This window comes from Chiloscyllium plagiosum, unplaced genomic scaffold (assembly GCF_037043375.1).
Source record: "Chiloscyllium plagiosum isolate Xiang-an unplaced genomic scaffold, Cpla_swu_hap1 HiC_scaffold_9, whole genome shotgun sequence".
In the NCBI taxonomy this organism is placed as follows: Eukaryota; Metazoa; Chordata; class Chondrichthyes; order Orectolobiformes; family Hemiscylliidae; genus Chiloscyllium; species Chiloscyllium plagiosum.
The window spans coordinates 27,234,704-27,252,855 of NW_028270147.1; the positions used below are offsets into that span (position 1 = coordinate 27,234,704).

At 41.5% G+C, this 18,152-nt stretch overlaps 1 protein-coding gene across 5 annotated transcripts in view; it reads left to right on the plus strand.

The window, feature by feature from the left end:
- The window catches only part of palmdb (palmdelphin b), a 112,337-nt gene that overhangs the window by 79,316 nt on the left and 14,869 nt on the right, over positions 1-18,152 (plus strand). For 3 of the 5 annotated variants that reach the window (XM_087990493.1, XM_087990494.1, XM_087990492.1), the window contains exons 5-7: positions 10,106-10,220; positions 16,940-16,964; positions 17,063-17,182. In XM_087990493.1, coding sequence (XP_087846619.1) covers positions 10,106-10,220; positions 16,940-16,964; positions 17,063-17,182 — 260 coding nt within the window. Of the gene's footprint in view, positions 1-9,924; positions 9,963-10,105; positions 10,221-16,939; positions 16,965-17,062; positions 17,183-18,152 lie in introns of all 5 variants that reach the window. The other 2 variants (XM_087990495.1, XM_087990496.1) reach the window with 2 other exon arrangements.

An 18,152-nucleotide genomic window follows, 5' to 3' on the forward strand; every position in this document is an offset into this window, starting at 1 on the left:
ACAGAATTACCTGGATTATTCAATTCCGTTGCACAACTTGCCCTCCTGGGATTTGAACACGTAGTTACAGCATTAAGGGTGGCACGGTGGCACAGTGGTTAGCACTGCTGCCTCACAGCACCAGAGACCCGGGTTCAAATCCCGCCTCAGGCGACTGACTGTGTGGAGTTTGCACGTTCTCCCCGTGTCTGCGTGGGTTTCCTCCGGATGCTCCGGTTTCCTCCCACAATCCAAAAATGTGCAGGTTAAGGTGAATTGGCCAAGTTAAATTGCCCGTAGGGTTAGGTGTAGGGGAATGGGTCTAGGTGGGTTGTGCTTCGGCGGGTCAGTGTGTACTTGTTGGGCCGAAGGACCTGTTTCCACACTGTAAGTAATCTAATCTAATCTAATCTAATCAAAACCTATTGTTCAATTAACAGGCATGTGTAATATTTTAAAATGAAAATTTGTCTTTGCACCACAACCTAGTATATTTTATTCAATCATTCATGAGATGTGGGCATCTCTGGCTGGGCCAGCATTGATTACTCATCTCTAGTTGCCCTTTAGAAGATGGTGCTAAGATGCCTATCTGAATTTTTGCAGTCCATGTGTTGTGTGTAGGAGAAAGTGAGGTCTGCAGATGCTGGAGATCAAAGTTGAAACTTTATTGCTGGAACAGCACAGCAGGTCAGGCAGCATCCAGGGAACAGGAGATTCGACGTTTCGGGCACAGGCCCTTCTTCAGGAAGCTTATAATTCCATTAAGGAGGGAATATGGAGTTTTTGAGCAAGTGACGAAGATGATTGATGAGGGTAGGGCAGTGGGTGTTGTGTACATGGACTTTACCAAAGCATTTTGACAAGGTCCCTCATGGAAGGCTTGCCCAGAAGATTAAATCATTTGGAATCCAAGGTGAGTTGGCAAGTTATATACAAAATTGACTTGATCATAGAAAATAGTAGTTGTGGAGGGGTCGTTAGCCACCATTTCCACTACCTCCAGCAGGATGTCACTACCAGAAACATATTCCCGTCCCCTTCCATGTCAGCCTTCCACAGGGACCATTTCCTCTGGGACATCCCAGTTCACTCCTCCTTCACACCCAACATCTCTCCTATAGCCCCATGGCACCTTCCCCTATACCTGCAGAAGGTGTAACACATGCCCACTTCCCTCCTCCTTTCTCACCATCCAAGGCCCCAGGTACACCTTCCAGGTGAAGTAGTGCTTTACCTGCACTTCACCCAACCTAGTCTACTCACAATTTGCTGCTCACACACAATGTGGTCTCCTCTACACTGGGGAAATGAAGCACAGACTGGATGACCACTTCATAGAATGTCTACATTCTGTCAGCAAAAGAAAGACCCTGAGCTTCCAGTCGCCTGCCACTTTAACACACCACTGTGTTCCCTGGCTAACATCTCAGTCTCAGGCTTGCTGCAGTGCTCCATCTTCTCCAATGATCTTACCCCAACCCGCACACACCACATGGGCTGCTACTACAAACAACCCATTGTCAGCTACTAACAGTCACCGTTAGCAGCTATTTTAGATTAGATTCCCTACAGTGTGGAAACAGGCCATTCGGCCCAACAAGTCCACACTGACCCTCCGAAGAGCAACCGTCCAGACCCATTCCCCTACATTTACCCCTGACTAATGCACCTAACACTACAGGCAATTTAGCATGGTCAGTTCACCTAATCTGCACATCTTTAGACTATGGGAGGAAACCGGAACACCCAGAGGAAACCCACGCAGACACGGGGAGAATGTGCAAACGCCACACAGACAGTTGCCTGACTCAGGAATTGAACCCGGGTCCCTGGCGCTGTGAGGCAACAGTGCTAACCACTGAGCCACTGTGCCATCCAAACTGATTCCTCCAAACTGATCTTTACCCGTTGCTCTATTTTTCCAACTGTTCTTCTCTGTCTTTGGGCTCTATTTCTACCTATCGTTTACTTCCCCCCTCCCCCACTCTATCTTCTGCATAAATGCCAAACTTTCCTAGCTACCATAAGTTCTGAAGAAGGGTCACTGGACTTGAAAGGTTAACTCTGATTTATCTCCACAGATGCTACCAGACCTGTTGAGTTTTTCCAGCAATTTTTATTTTTGTTGCTGATGTCCAGCATCTGTGGTTCTTTCATTTTTTTTAGTTGTGGAAGGTTGTCTTTTTCTGACTAGAGGTCTGTGACGAGTGATGTTCAGCAAGGATCAGTGCTGGGAACTCTTATTTATAATATATGAATGATCTGGATGAAAATGTAGGTGGTCTGATTAATAAGTTTGCAGACAACATAAAAATTGGTGGGGTTTTGGATAGTGAGGAAGGTTGTCAAAGGATACAACAGGACATGGATTAGTTGGAATGGTGGGCAGAGAAATGGCAGATGTTGTTTAATCAAGACAAGTGTAAGATGATGCAAAGGTAAGATGATGCAGAGGTCAAAGGTAAGAAGACAGTATACAGTGAATGGCCAGACCCTTAGCAGCATTGATATCCAGAGGGATCTTGGGGTCCAAGTCCATAGCTCCCTGAAAGTGGCGACACAAATGGATAAGATGTTAAAGAAAGCACACAACATGCTTGCCTTGATCAATTGGGCCATTGAATATAAAAGTTAGCAAGTCATGTTGTAGCTGTATAAGATATTAGTCAAGCCACATTTGGAGTGTTGTGCACAATTCTGGTCGCCACACTGTAAGAAGGATGTAGAGGCTTTGGGGAGTGTGTAGTAGAAGTTTACTGAGATGTTGCCTGGATTGGAATGTGTTCACTACAAGGAGAAGTTGGATAAACTTGTTTTCAATGAATTTTGGATACTGAGGGGCAACCTGATAGATATATATGAAATCATGAGGAGCACGGATAAGGTGGAAATTCAGAGTATCTTCCTCAGGGGGCACAGATTGAAGGTGAGATGGGAAAAGTTTAAAAGAGATATGCAAGCAGAGTTTTTTATACAGAGGGTAATAGGTGCATGCAATACACTGCCAGCGTAGAAGCAGATATGATAGCATAGTTTAAGAGGCATTTAGACAGACACATCAACAGGCAGAGTAGAAGAATAGGGACCATGTGCGGTCACATGGGATTAGTTTAGAATCACAGTCAGCACAGACATGGTGGACAAAAGGAGATAAAAACCAAAAGAACTGCAGATGCAGGAAATCAGAAACAAAACCAGAAATTGATGGAAAAGCTCAGCAGCTCCTGCAGCATCTGTGGAGAGAAATCAGCGAAGGTTTCAGGCTGAGTGACCTTTCACGGTGGACCAAAGGGTCTGTTCCTGTGCTGTACTGTTCTATGTTGTAAATTCTTAACAGTCACACCACACAAGTGCCAGGTGATTACCACCTCCAATAAAAGATAATCTAGTTATCACTCTTTGATGCTCAATGGCAGTGCCAATGATCAATATCGTGGGGGCTACCAGAGAGCAGAAACTGAACTGGGCAGGCCCCATATGGCTACCAGAACAGATATTCTGTGGTGATCACCTCCTGATCTTCCAGGCCCATGATTATTGGAGACTGCATGTGCCCCTGAAGAAGTGCTACAGCACCACCCTAACTCCTTATCATTTACTTCACTCATCTTAACACTCAACTCCCCAACATCTTGGGTCTGTAAGATCAGGACCTGTATGTCCATATAACATCACCTCAAATTCTTCTAAACGCTAATGAGCATAGGCCCAACCTGCTCAATCTTTGTCAAGTCCTTCATGTGAAATATCTATTAATTTTTCTGGCCAAATTAAAGTTTACGTTCAAATTTCAACTGTTGTGCAAGACAAATGTATCAGGAAAACATTCGACTGAAATGTATGAAGTTGTGTCGTCAATGGAAAATGTCAGGAACCTAAACTGGGGGAAGGTTTTTACCCTTCACTACATATGCATTAATGGTATTTTCACTTACTTTTTTTTAGAAATAGCAATCAAAGGCAATCTTTACCCTTTGTTAACAATATTGTTGTCCAAAGGAATTCTTCCCCTTCACAAATAAAAGTGACCAATCTTCCTTTGTGTGCTTGTAAGTTGACCGCCATTTTAGAATATACGATTTGTTAAGTTGAATTCAACAAAGTTTGAATGGGAAAAAGCCATTATAGATCAAACTGAAATTTCCCTCAAGCTACTTACAACCTCTCTGCAGTGATTCAACATCTCATGGAAAGTTACTTGCTACAGGCAGGATTTTCCATTTCCTAATTGATCATATTTAGACTCAGCGTGCTGTTCAGCTGCATAACTTCAAAAATCAATTGCCTTGAGGTTATATCCAGCACTTGTTTATTTGAACCAAACTTTTCAAAAATAAAAACAGAAAATGCTGAAACACTCTCAGCAGGTCAGGCAGTATCTGCAAGAAGTAAACAAAGTGAAAAAACGCTGTCCGATGGCTTCACTGCTCAAATGAACAGACAAATAGAGGAGACAAATTTGTCATTAATTCATTCACACTTTAATTTATAATAAAAGGCTGGAAGAATTCCTCTTTTAAAATTAATTAAGAGTGAGTTTCAGAGAGGAATGGAATGCTAGCTATTGCCCTGAAATTACACAGAACATCATTTTAGCCAGGCTGCCATTGAAAGGCACTATTTAGAGGTGAGGTCATACCCTGAGAGGACAGTTCTAGAGTCATAGAGTCATAGAGATGTACAGCATGGAAACAGACCCTTCGGTCCAACCTGTCCATGCTGACCAGATATCCCAACCTAATCTAGTCACACCTGCCAGCACCCGGCCCATATCCCTCCAAACCCTTCCTATTCATATAACCATCCAAATGCCTCTTAAATGTTGCAATTGTACCAGCCTCCACCACTTCCTCTGGCAACTCATTCCATACACATACCATCCTCTGTGTGAAAACATTGCCCCGTAGGTCTCTGTTATATCTTTGAGGAGAAAGTGAGGTCTGCAGATGCTGGAGATCAGAGATGGAAATGTGTTGCTGGAAAAGCGCAGCAGGTCAGGCAGCATCTAGGGAACAGGAGAATCGACGTTTCGGGCATGAGCCCTTCTTCAGCAACACATTTTCAGGAATGAAGAAGGGCTTCCTGAAGAAGGGCTAATGCCCGAAACGTCGATTCTCCTGTTCCCTAGTTGCTGCCTGACCTGCTGCGCTTTTCCAGCAACACATTTCCATCTCTGTTATATCTTTCCCCACTCACCCTAAAACTATGCCCTCTAGTTCTGGACTCCCCCACCCCAGGGAAAAGACTTTGCCCATTTACCCTATCCATGCCCCTCATAACTTTGTAAACCTCTATCAGGTCACCCCTCAGCCTCCGACGCTCCAGGGAAAACAGCCCCAGCCTGCTCAGCCTCTCCCTATAGCTCAAATCCTCCCCAACCCTGGCAACATCCTTGTAAATCTTTTCTGAACCCTTTCAAGTTTCACAACATCTTTCCAAAAGGAAGGAGACCGGAATTGCACACAATATTCCAACAGCGGTCTAACCAATGTCCTGGACAGCCGCAACATGACCTCCCAACTCCTGTACTCAATACTCTGACCAATAAAGGAAAGAATACCAAATGCCTTCTTCACTATCCTAACTACCTGCAACTCCACTTTCAAGGTGCTATGAGCCTGCACTCCAAGGTCTCTTTGTTCAGCAACACTCCCTAGGACCTTACCACTAAGTGTATAAGTCCTGCTAAGATTTGCTTTCCCAAAATGCAGCATCTCACATTTATCTGAATTAATCTCCACTTGCCAGTTCTCAGCCCATTAGCCCATCCAGTCAAGATCCTGTTGTAATCTGAGGTAACCCTCTTCGCTGTCCAGTACACCTCCAATTTTGGTGTCATCTGCAAACTCACTAACTGTACCTCTTATGCTCGCATCCAAATCATTTATGTAAATGATAAAAAGTAAAGGACCCAGCACCGTTCCTTGTGGCACTCCACTGGTCACAGGCCTCCAGTCTGAAAAACAATCCTCCATCACCACCCTCTGTCTTCTACCTTTGAGCCAGTTCTGTATCCAAATGGCTAGTTCTCCCTGTATTCCATGAGATCTAACCTTGCTAATCAGTCTCCCATGGGGAACCTTGTTGAATGCCTTACTGAAATCCATATAGATCACATCTACTGCTCTGCCCTCATCAATCCTCTTTTTTATCTTCCTCAAAAAACTCAATCAAGTTTGTGAGACATGATTTCCCAAGCCATATTGACTATCCCGAATCAGTCCTTGCCTTTCCAAATACATGTACATCCTGTCCCTCAGGATTCCCTCCAACAACTTGCCCACCACCGACGTCAGGCTCACTGGTCTACAGTTCCCTGGCTTGTCCTTACCACCTTTCTGAAACAGTGGCACCACGTTTGCCAACCTCCAGTCTTCCGGCACCTCACCCGTGACTATTGATGAAACAAATATCTCAGCAAGAGGCCCAGGAATCACTTCTGTAGCTTCCTACAGAGTTCTAGGGTACACCTGATCAGGTCCTGGGGAGTTATCCACCTTAATGCGTTTCAAGACATCCAGCACTTCCTCCTCTGTAATATGGATGTTTTGGTGTTTTAAAGTGTTCCTCACCTATTCTTCAATGAGATTTGCTCAAAAGGGATAGAAATGCATGAGAAAGTTGGGGACAAAAGGGTTACTTTGTACTTATTTGCTCTCTTTGCTTGTAGGAAATACATATTGAAAATGCTTACATGATTTTCCATTGTATGCAAATCTCCTATATTACAAAACGCCAAACAAAAATAATCGCAATTCACAATATAACAATCATCTAATATGCCATGTAAAATCTCTTTGACTGTCTCTGGCAATTCCTTTAGTTTATAACATCATCCTGCCCCAGAAATGCATATCACAGATGAATGATTTGGGAATTAGTTATGTACAGTTTGCAGCAAAGTTGGATAAACTAATGAAAGTAAGGCTGGTTTATGGTTTATCATCTTTAAGTTCTACTGACATTAAGAACACAAGAGTTAGGGGCAGGAATAGGTCATTCAGCCCCTCAAACCTGCACCACCATTTGATATGATCATGGCTGATCTCATCTTGAACTCAACTCCACTCTCCTGCCCATTCTCCATAACCCTTCAATCCATTTACCATCTTCTTTCATTCTTCTGAACTCCAGACAGTATCGGCCTAAACTGCTCAGTCTCTCTTCATAAGACAAACTCCTCGTCTCTTGAGTTAATCTAGTGAACCTCGTCTGAGCTGCCTCCAATTCAACTACATTCCTCCTCAAGAAAGGGGACCAAAATTGGACGTAATACTCTGGATGCGGTCTCAATAATACCTTGTTCAAATGCAGCAACACTTCCCTACTTTTATACTCTGTTCCTTCAGCAACAATGCAAAACCTTAGTCCATGCTGTATTTGCATACTAGTTTTCTGCAATTAGTAAGGGATGGTGTGCTGAGGGGAAAATGAAAAGCAAATGGAAAATGTGGTTGCCCAAAAGCAAAATGCTGCATATTCTGTAAATCTGAAACAAGAGCGAGAAAAGCTCAGTAGGTCAGACAGCAGCTATGGAGATAATTAGAGTTAATAGGCAAAATGTTCCACTCCTTCCGGGAGTATTTAAAAGGACAGGGCGTTGGGGGACTTAATTGGGCAGGAGGCAAAAGTTCAGTCTCCCAGCAGTCAGTTAATGTTTTACTATTAAGTCCTCAGAGCTTTACAGATAGACCTGCTGCGCTTTTCCAGCAACACATTTTTCAGATGGATCGGTGTTCCTGGCTTTCACTATCAAAACCTTTTTCCATTCATCAACATGTGGCAAATATTCATTAACACCCCATTGTTCTGAAATTATAGGCAAAATGTTGGTTGTAAAAAATAGAGAACATGTGTGTTTACCAATCTAACTAATCTTTCTGGACTTTATAAACTCTATATTCCCATGCTCGACTTCTTTTTTCATAATTTAAATGCTGCAACAACACTTAAAGTATCTATACCTTGGTAGTCTGTACCTAAGGTGGCAACGAGAGGTGATAGTACAAACTTTTCACTGCACTCATTCACATGCACATGACAATAAAGGCTATTCTATTCTACTCTATTTATATATAGTGTACCTGTTGAGGTAGACCTCTTTCTCCATGCTCATGGTGCTGGGAAAGTTATCGTACATTCAACTGTGCAGGATCATCCACAGAATCATAGAATCCCTACAATGTGGAAGCCGGCCATTCAGCCCATTCATGTCCACACAGCCTCTCCAATCCTATCCCTGTAATCGTGCATTTCCCATGGCTAATCCACCTAGCCTGCATATTCTTAGACACCATTAGCAATTTAGCATAGCCAATCCACCTAACCTGAACATCTTTGGACTGTGGGAGAAAACCGGAGACCCAGAGGAAATGCATACAAACACTGGAAGAATGTGCAAACTCTACATGACAGTCGCCTAAAGCAGGGATCAAACCTGGGGTACCTGGCACTGGCACAGGTCATACCATTGAACCACTGTGCCACCCATGGACAGGTCCAGGTCTATGAAACTTAAGGACACAAAATGAACATTCTAATGTAGTTAGGCTACATTTAAGAGCCAAAACAGGGTAATGGAGTCACAACAGTGCTAATTGCCACATGCATGAAAGATAATTTGAAGAAAAAGGTCACAGGTATCTTGCACATGGCAGTATCAGGAAGGAGAATGGAGGTCATGTTCATGGACGATGCACCTCACCAAGCAGGGGTAGCTGTAGGGTGGGCTTTCAACCTGAGGATCAGGACCCAAACATTGACTATCTCAGAGCACCAAGTTGACAGCTGTTGTGTATCTTTAATCAGCTTTCAGTTTGCAATTAAATTAAAGTCAGTGAAGTCAGGTAAGTAAATTGTATTCTGTTTCCAAAATTGTCTTTGCATGAAAAGCAACTGAGCAAAATACAGTAATGCTATAAGTAATCGGATTGTCATTAGGTTGGAGCACTTAATCGATAAAATCGGGATTTTATTGGATTACCTTAGGGAGAATTCAGCAGAATTTTATTTTCTTGAGAGTTTTACCTGTTGTTTGCTGTTTTGCATCAGGGACCAAATAAATTAAATATAAATCCTTAATGGTCTTAGGAAAGAACTGGCTAAATAGGAAAATTACCATCTCTTTCAGTCAACTTATTATATTCCAACATACACGCTTTAAAGAGGTCGTTAGAAAAAAGTTTGCTAGTGAGAAATTGGTGAATGAAATTAAGCAGATTTTAATCAAAAACAGCCCACCCACAGCTCAACAGAAGAACTTGCCTTATGAATTGATGATGAGGTTTTTATGCTAAGGTAGACAATATGCGATACATATGTTATGAAATAAAATATAAAATAAATGAGATAACATTTACAGATCTAGCAATTAACATAGAACAGAAATTCATTGTCATGTGTACTTTTACATGAAAAATACAGTGAAGACTTTTGTAAGTTGCTCCACCATAGTATCTACACAAATAACAGAAGTCATTCATAATAATTTTAAAAAGTAATCTGTAGACTAGGGTCATCACTGTTAAGTTAATGGTTCCTGGGCTCAGGGAAAGTTAGTGAAGAAACGATAGAATACCCTGAAGATACAGCCTAAAATGCTCTGAAATTATAATTACACCTCAATAGAAGATACTGTCTGGACCAGTCAATTGAGTAGATGGCTAGCATACATTTCTAAATAATGTACAGTTCTAAATAATGTCAGCAATGTTAGTATGATTCCCAAATAGGCTTAAGACCTACCTTATGACCCTGCCCTGAAAATGGAAGGCAATGGTAAAACATCATTGATGAGAATAGCTCTGGATGAACTCTCAACAGAAGAACTTGCCTTCAAGCAGACATGCATACACTATACAGTATTTGCAATTGTCAGCAATGCTTAATATGCATAATAGGCTGTTCAGAATGTTGATCACAAATGTATGATTCCGTTTACAGAATACTGTTACTGGAGGGCAAAATATTTGCCACATGAGGTAAGTTTATATCAGATTTCTACCCAGTACAAACGTGTTCTGCAAGAGCAAGTTTATTTAGCTGCAGGCTCAGATTCAACAAATAAATAATGTACTGTTAAAGTTTTATTTATTTTTAAAGCTATATTACATTCTGAATTTAGGCTTGAAGAAGAAATTAAATCTCTTGAAAACCAAGAAGCCCAAGTTTCACTTAATGAACAAATATTATTGAAGAAATTGAAAGCAGCAGAAAGATCTACAGCAGATATAATAAAGGTACATTACTGAAAATTATTTCATAGGTGAATGTGCACATATTAGTTTTGGAGCATATGGCATTTGGTGTTGGACAATTACATTTTGTACAGCTACAGAGGCAAAAGTGGAGGTGATTTTTTGTGAACAAAGAAACTCAACATGCAGTAATAGGATTAAAGACAAGTTTGGTGCTGTTAAATTATGTAAGGTTAGCCAGGATATCATGTGAACTCTTTATTTACTAAATATTAAAACAAGTTGATAAATATATCTGGAAAGACAAGAATAGAGTGGACAGGGGTCTTAATTTAATAGCCTTCTAAATGACACCAGCAGTGCAAAACCCCCAGCCACACCCAGTGTTTTATTGCATCAGTTTAGTTAAGAAGTTCAAATTTGGAGATGAATTAGGAGCAGTGGAATTGCTATCACTGAATCTTACTCTTAAACTTTGGAGGACCGAAGGCCTTTTCCTATACTGTTTTGTTCTTTGTTCTTGGTTGAGCGTACCATTGACCAGAAACCTAACTTGACTCACCACTTAAATATAGTGGCTACAACAGCAGGTCAGAGGCTAGGAATCCTGCAGCAAACTCACCTCCTGATTTCCTAAAGCCTACCCACCATCTACAAAGCCCTAATCAGAAGCATAAAGCAATATTCTCCACTTGCCTGGATGACCGCAGGTCCAACAACACTCAAGAAGCGTGACACCATCCAGAACAAAGCAGCCCGCTTGATTGGCATCACATCCACAAATAGCCACTCTCTCCACCACTGCCGCTCAGTGGTAACAGTGTGTACTAGCTACAAATGAACTGCAGAAATTCACCAAAGATCCTTTGACAGCACCTTCCAAATCCATGACCATTTGCATCTAGAATAACAACAGCAACAGATACATGGGGATACTACCACCTTCAAGTTCCTGTCCAAGCCACACAGCATTCTGACTAGCAAATATATCATCCTTCCTTGCTGGGTCAAATTCCTGGAAATCCCTCCCTAACAGGATTGTGGATCAACCTAAAGCATGGGGATTGCAGCAATTCAAGAAGGCAGCTCACCACTACCTTCTCAAGGACATCTAGAGGCAGGCAATAAACACTGACCCAGCCAGTGACACCCACATTCCATATGGATGAATAACAAAAAATAGAAATCTCCTAACTTGGAGGCAGTGTCACTAACAGCTGAGTCAAGCTGTTATTTTTTAATATATCAAAGAAAAAGTCCATCTACTCTAGTACATGCCTACATGAAGGAAAGGCTGTGATAACTTTAAGTCAAACTTGTAATCCAAGCTCAAACATCAGGTTTACAAGTCCTGACTTGCCTTTGAAAACATTCAACTGTTCATTAAATAAACTGGCTTAACAGCTCTCTGCTCGTTAACAAGCCTGTGTAAATATTAAAGTTACACATTCTCCAGAATTCCTTTACTGTAAATTGTCTTGTACTAAGTGTTTGAAACATTGCCTTCTGGAACAATGGTCACATGCTTTTCCATGTCACACAGTAGTTGTGCTTCTAATTGGCCATGGTATAGTGACATTATCACTAGACTAACAATTGAAGCTCTAAATTAAAGTTCTCGGGTCATGGGTTTGAATGGAAGGTACTGAAATTCAAATTCAACATCATCTGGAATTCAAAGCTAGTTGACTGGTGACCATGTAACACCGCTGTCAAATATTGTAAAACCTATTGGTTCACCAATGCTACTTAAGAAAGGAAGGATGCTTTTTGTCCTTACCCAGTCTGGCCTACGTGTGACTCCAGTCCCACGGCAATGAAGTTGACCCTTAACTATCTTCTGAAAAAGTCAAGTAAGCCACTCGCTTCAAGGAAAATTAGGGATAGGCAACAAACACTGACCTTGCCAGTGATTCTAACATCCCACATATGAATTTGAAGACCATAAGGCCAAAAGGCATAGGAGCAGAAATTAGGCCATTCGGCCCATCATGTCTGCTCTGCTATTCAATCATGGCCAATAGGTTTTTCAGTCCCATTTTCCTGCTCTCTCCCTGTAACAAAGAACAAAGAACAAAGAAAATTTACGCCCAGGAGCAGGCCCTTTGGCCCTCCAAGCCTGAGCCGATCCAAATGTACTGTCTAAACCTGTCGGTCAATTCCTAAGCATCTGTATCCTTCTACTCCGCACCTGCTCATGCATGTATCCAGACGCATCTTAAATGAATCTACCGTGCCTGCCTCTACCACCTCTGCTGACAATGTGTTCCAAATGCCCACCACCCTCTGTGTGAAGTACTTGCCGCGTGTATCCCCCTTAAACTTTCCACCTCTCACCTTGAAAGCGTGACCTCTCGTTATTGAATCCTTCACCCTGGGAAAAAGCTTGTCTCTATCCACCCTGTCTATGCCCTTCATGATTTTATAAACCTCAATCAGGTCCCCCCTCAATCTCCTTTTTTCTAATGAAAATAAACCTAACCTACTCAACCTTTCTTCATAGCTTTGATCCCCTTGACAATCAAGAACTTATCTATCTTTGTTTTAACTATACTCAATGATCTGGCCTCTACAGCCCTCTGTAGCAATGAATTCCACAGATTCACCATTCTCTGGCTAAAGAAGTTTCTCCTTATCTCTGTTCTAAAGTGTCTTCCCTCTGCTCTCAGGCTGTGCCCTCAGGTCCTCGTTTCTTCTGCCAGCAGAAACATCTTCCCAGCAGCCACTCTGTCCAGGCCATTTGGTATTCTGTAAGTTTCAATCAGATTCCCTCCCCCCCTCCACCATCCTTCTAAACTCCATCAGGAATAGTCCCAGAGTCCTCAAACGCTCCACATATGTTCAGCCTTTCAATCCTGGGATCATTCTCATGAACCTCCTCTGGACCTGCTCCAGGGCCAATATACCATTCCTGAGGTATGGGGCCCAAAATTGCTCACAATACTCTAAATGTGGTCTGACCAGAGACTTATAAAGCCTCAGAAGTACATCCTTGCTTTTGTATTGTAGTTCCCCCGAGAGGAATGATAACATTGTATTGATGATTTGGAGATACCGGTGTTGTACTGGGGTGTACAACGTTAAAAATATGACACAACACCAGATTTTCGTCCAACAGGTTTATTTGGAAGCATTAGATTTCAGAGTGCTGCTCCTTCATCAGGTGGTTGTGGGGTATAAGATCATAAGACACAGAATTTATAGCAAAATTTTACAGTGTGATGAAATTATATATTGAAAAAGACCTGGATTGTTTGTTAGGTCTCTCATCTTTTAGAATGAACATGTTGGTTTCAGTTCTTTCATAAGTAAATCACAGAACTTTTTTAAAGTTACATTCTTCTGTGAACTTTAACAATTGGTGTCATGTCGGCCCAGATAATGCGCTTAAGGTGTGAGATGCCCTGTGTGAGACTGTCTGTGCCACAATGGTCAGACTGATTCTAGTCTAAAAAATGGATTTACAGAATTTTACATAGATTCATGCAGTTTTTGAGCAACATAAAATGCAATTCTGCAAATACAAATTCACCCCACAAACTTATATATATATGTGTGTGTGTGTGTGTGTGTTCATGAGTGTTTGTGGGAGTGAATGTATGGAGTGAGTTTGCATTTTATTTTGCTCAAAAACTGCGTGAATCCATATAAGATTCTGTAAGTCTATTTCTTAGATTAGAATCAGTCTGACCATTGTGGCACAGACAGTATCACACAGGGCATCTCACACCTTAAATACATTATCTGGGTTGACATGACATCAATTGTTAAAGTTCACATGAGAATGTAACTTTGAGAAAGTTCTGTGATTTACATATGAAAAAACTGAAACAAACATGTTCATTCTAAAAGATGAGAGACTTAACAAACAATCCAGATCTTTTTCAATGTATAATTTCAGTTACATCACAATGTAAACTTTTGCTATAAATTCTGTGTCTTACAATCTTATACACAACTGCCTGATGAAGGAGGAGAAAGTGAGGTCTGCAGATGCTGGAGATCAGAGCTGAAAATGTGTTGCTGGAACAGCGCAGCAGGTCATCCAGGGGACAGGAGAATCGACGTTTCGGGCATAAGCCCTTCTTCAGGAATGAGGAAAGTGTGTCCAGCAGGCTAAGATAAAAGGTAGGGAGGAGGGACTTGGGGGAGGGGCGTTGGAAATGTGATAGGTGGAAAGAGGTCAAGGTGAGGGTGATAGGTCAGACTGGGATGGGGGCGGAGAGGTCAGGAAGAAGATTGCAGGTTAGGAAGGCGGTGCTGAGTTTGATGGATTTGACTGAGACAAGGTGGGGGGAGGGGAAATGAGGAAACTGGTGAAATCCGAGTTCATCCCTTGTGATTGGAGGGTTCCTAGGCGGAAGATGAGGCGCTCTTCCTCCAACCGTCATGTTGTTGTGGTCTGGCGATGGAGGAGTCCAAAGACCTGCATATCCTTGGTGGAGTGGGAGGGGGAGTTGGAGTGTTGAGCCACAGGGTGGTTGGGTTGGTTGGTCCGGGTGTCCCAGAGGTGTTCTCTGAAACGCTCCGCAAGTAGGCGGCCTGTCTCCCCAATATAGAGGAGGCCACATCGGGTGCAGAGGATGCAATAGATGATATGTGTGGAGGTACAGGTGAATCTGTGGCGGATATGGAAGTTTCCTTTGGGGCCTTGGAGGGAGGTGAGGGGGGAGGTGTGGGCGCAAGTCTTGCACCTCCTGCGGTTGCAGGGGAAGGTGCCAGAAGTGGAGGTTGGGTTGGTGGGGGGTGTGGATCTGACAAGTGAGTCACGGAGGGAGTGGTCTTTACGGAATGCTGATAGGGGAGGGGAGGGAAATATATCCTTGGTGGTGGGGTTCATTTGGAGGTGGCAGAAATTTCGGCGGATGATACGCTGTACATGGAGATTGGTGGGGTGGTAGGAGCAACACTCTGAAAGCTAGTGCTTCCAAATGAACGTGTTGGACTATAGCCTGATGTTCTGTGATTTTTACCATTGTATTTGCCTTCCTAACTACCAACTCAACCTTCAAGTTTACATTAAGAGAAACCTAGACTAGTACTCTCAAGACCCTGTGCACTTCCAATTTCTGAATTTTCTCCCACATTTAGAAAATAGGCCATGTCTCTATTCTTCCTACCAAAGTGCATGACCTCACTCTTTCCCATGTTGTATTTCATCTGCAACTTCTTTGCCCAGCCTCCTAACCTGTTGTTCATTTTATATGAAGTGCTTCTGAATATTTCTGCTATAAAAGTGTTTCTCTTTTAACTAATGTCCAAACAATTGTAAAACATTGGCTCTTTTCTAAACCATAACTGAAATGATTAATAATTAATGTACTCTTAACCAGAATAGGCTTTGCTGGTGTTCTATAATTTTGGCAGCTATCCAGCAATTTTAAAAATTGACTGGATATGTCCTGTCCATAAAATAAGCAGGTCAAATCCAACCTGGTCCATTCCTACCCTAGTTCAGTCAAGTGTTAAAGTGAAAAAAGGAAATGTTAACATTTCTAACAAGTTATACTCAGCACTAACCTGCTCACTGGTTTCAGTTTATTATCCACCAGGACCACACAGCTCCAGACTTCATTAGCAGCCTTGGTCCAAACATGGACAAGAGCAGACAACTCAGAAGGTTGAGGTAAAAATATCTGACCTTGATTTCAAAGCAGCAGTCAACTGGGAATGACAACCTGGAGTCATAGCAACATTAAAGCCAGTGGGAATGAAGAGAAAATCTCTTCAGTCATACCCAACCTAAAGGAAGATGATTTTGACTCTTGGTGGTCATTCATCCCAGTCCCAAGACATCACTGCACATGCTCCTCAGCAAAGCAACCCACATGATTGGCAACCAGTGACCACCTTAAACATTCACTTCCTCCACCATTGACACACAGTGGCAACAGTGTGTCCTATCTACAAGATGCACTGCACAACTGACCACTGACAACTGACTCCTTTCCAATTCTTCAGCCTCTACCAGCTAGTAGGTCAAGGACAGCCAGGTATATGGGAACACCAACACCTGCAAGTTCTCCACTCACCACCCTGACTTGGAAATATATCACTGTTCCTTTAGTGTTACTGGGTTTAAATCCTGGAACTCCCTTCCTAACAACATTGTGAGTATAAATCAACTCAGCAAAAGTGAAGCCTGTAGATGCTGGAGATTAGACACGAGAGTGTGGTGCTGGAAAAGCACAGCAGGTCAGGCATCATCCGAGGAGCGGGCAAATCAACGTTTCAAACAAAAGCCGTTCATCAAGAAAATTGTGAGTGTATCTACGCCACATGGACCGCAGCTATTCAAGACAACAGCTCACCACCACTTTCTCAAGGACAATTAGAGCTGAACAATAAACGTTGGCACAAACAGTGCAATACACATCCATGAATAATTATTTGAAAACTTTTAACAATCTACATGGTCCAAAGTATAATCATACCTTCTAAAAACTAAAATATTATATGTTTATACATGTGTTAGAATCCAAGTTCATTGTTAGATCTTTTCAATGGATATTTGAATGGGAATTTAAACATATCAAGGTGTCACTTCTGCATTATTATCGTATGGACAACTTGCTTAAACATGTTGCATTTCAAGAATCTATTACTATCAATGAGTTGAGACAATTGCAGATGTTACTACTAGTCAACGCCTCTTTTACCTGCAGAAAGCATCCTATGTGTAGTATTACTGTACCATTTTAGTTAGCCCATTCAGTTTTGAGAAATCACAAAAAATAATCTGAACAATTGTCTCTTTGCAGGCAGCACAGGCTGAGATTTATGAAGGTATGAACAAGAATTTTGACTTTTCCTTCACCATCATTTGCAACAATACCCTATTAATTAGTGTATTGTTTATTAATTGTTTCTGTTACTGTATATAGACCAAACAAAGTTTGTAAATACAGAAATTCCAGACCTACCAAAATCATATGAATCTCAGGACCAGCAGAGAATACCAAGTTCAGAAACTGAAACACAGGATGTTGAAGAGCCTAAAGAAGGTACTGTTTAGATGATTAGAAATTCAGTCAAATTCAAATGATAGTATATTTCACAATTAAGCAAATAATTCAATCATATCTGTAGCAATAGCCATTTTTCCTGTTAACCTCATCATAGAAACTGTATGCTTGCATAGCACAGAAAGATGCTATTCAGACCTTCAAGATTGTGTCTCTGAAAGATCATTCTAAAAAAGCTACTAAGTTTGACCTATTCCCCTCTTTCCTCAACACCTTGCAAATGTTTTATTTTCAAACATGTATCCAATATTGTTCAGAAAGTTATTCTTGAATCAGTTTCCAACATTCTTTCAGGCAAAGAATTCTAAATCTTAACAACACACTGCTTTAAAAGAAATCGTATCTCCTCCCTTTTTTAACCTGCTGTTTCACTATAGGGAAATGCAATGTTAAAATAAGACATTAGTAGGAGCTTTTAAATAGTCAGACATTGTCATTTGGATATTGCCCACAGTAAGCTCAACATTCTTGAAACGTTTTGCAGACTTAATGGAGATAACTTCCTTCATGCTAGAATTATTAAACATCATTGTAATGTTAAGTGTTGTTGACTATTGTAATGATAATGTCTTGCTGATTTTAGATTCAACTGTCAAATTCTTCTTTTGACCTTGGCATCTGGGAGTTGTTTATTGATCCCCAAAGTTCAAGACTTTCTGGTCAAGCGAGCTTGTGCCAACAGACTTCACTCCTGTTCTATGGGCTTAGATTTCCTCTATACTTGCAACCAAATATTATAACAAACAGAACTGCATAACTAATCTATAATGCTGAATAACACAAATTTCTGAGTTGCAGAGGCCAGAGTGATGAAACCCTGCTTACTACCATCCAAAGGCATGCTGTAAGCTTTGATAAAATTTGGGTCAACATTTTTCAATGAGACATTCTAGTAAAAAAAATTGAGTTAGTGCTTGTTGAACAAGCCAGTATGCTCAAGATGGAACAA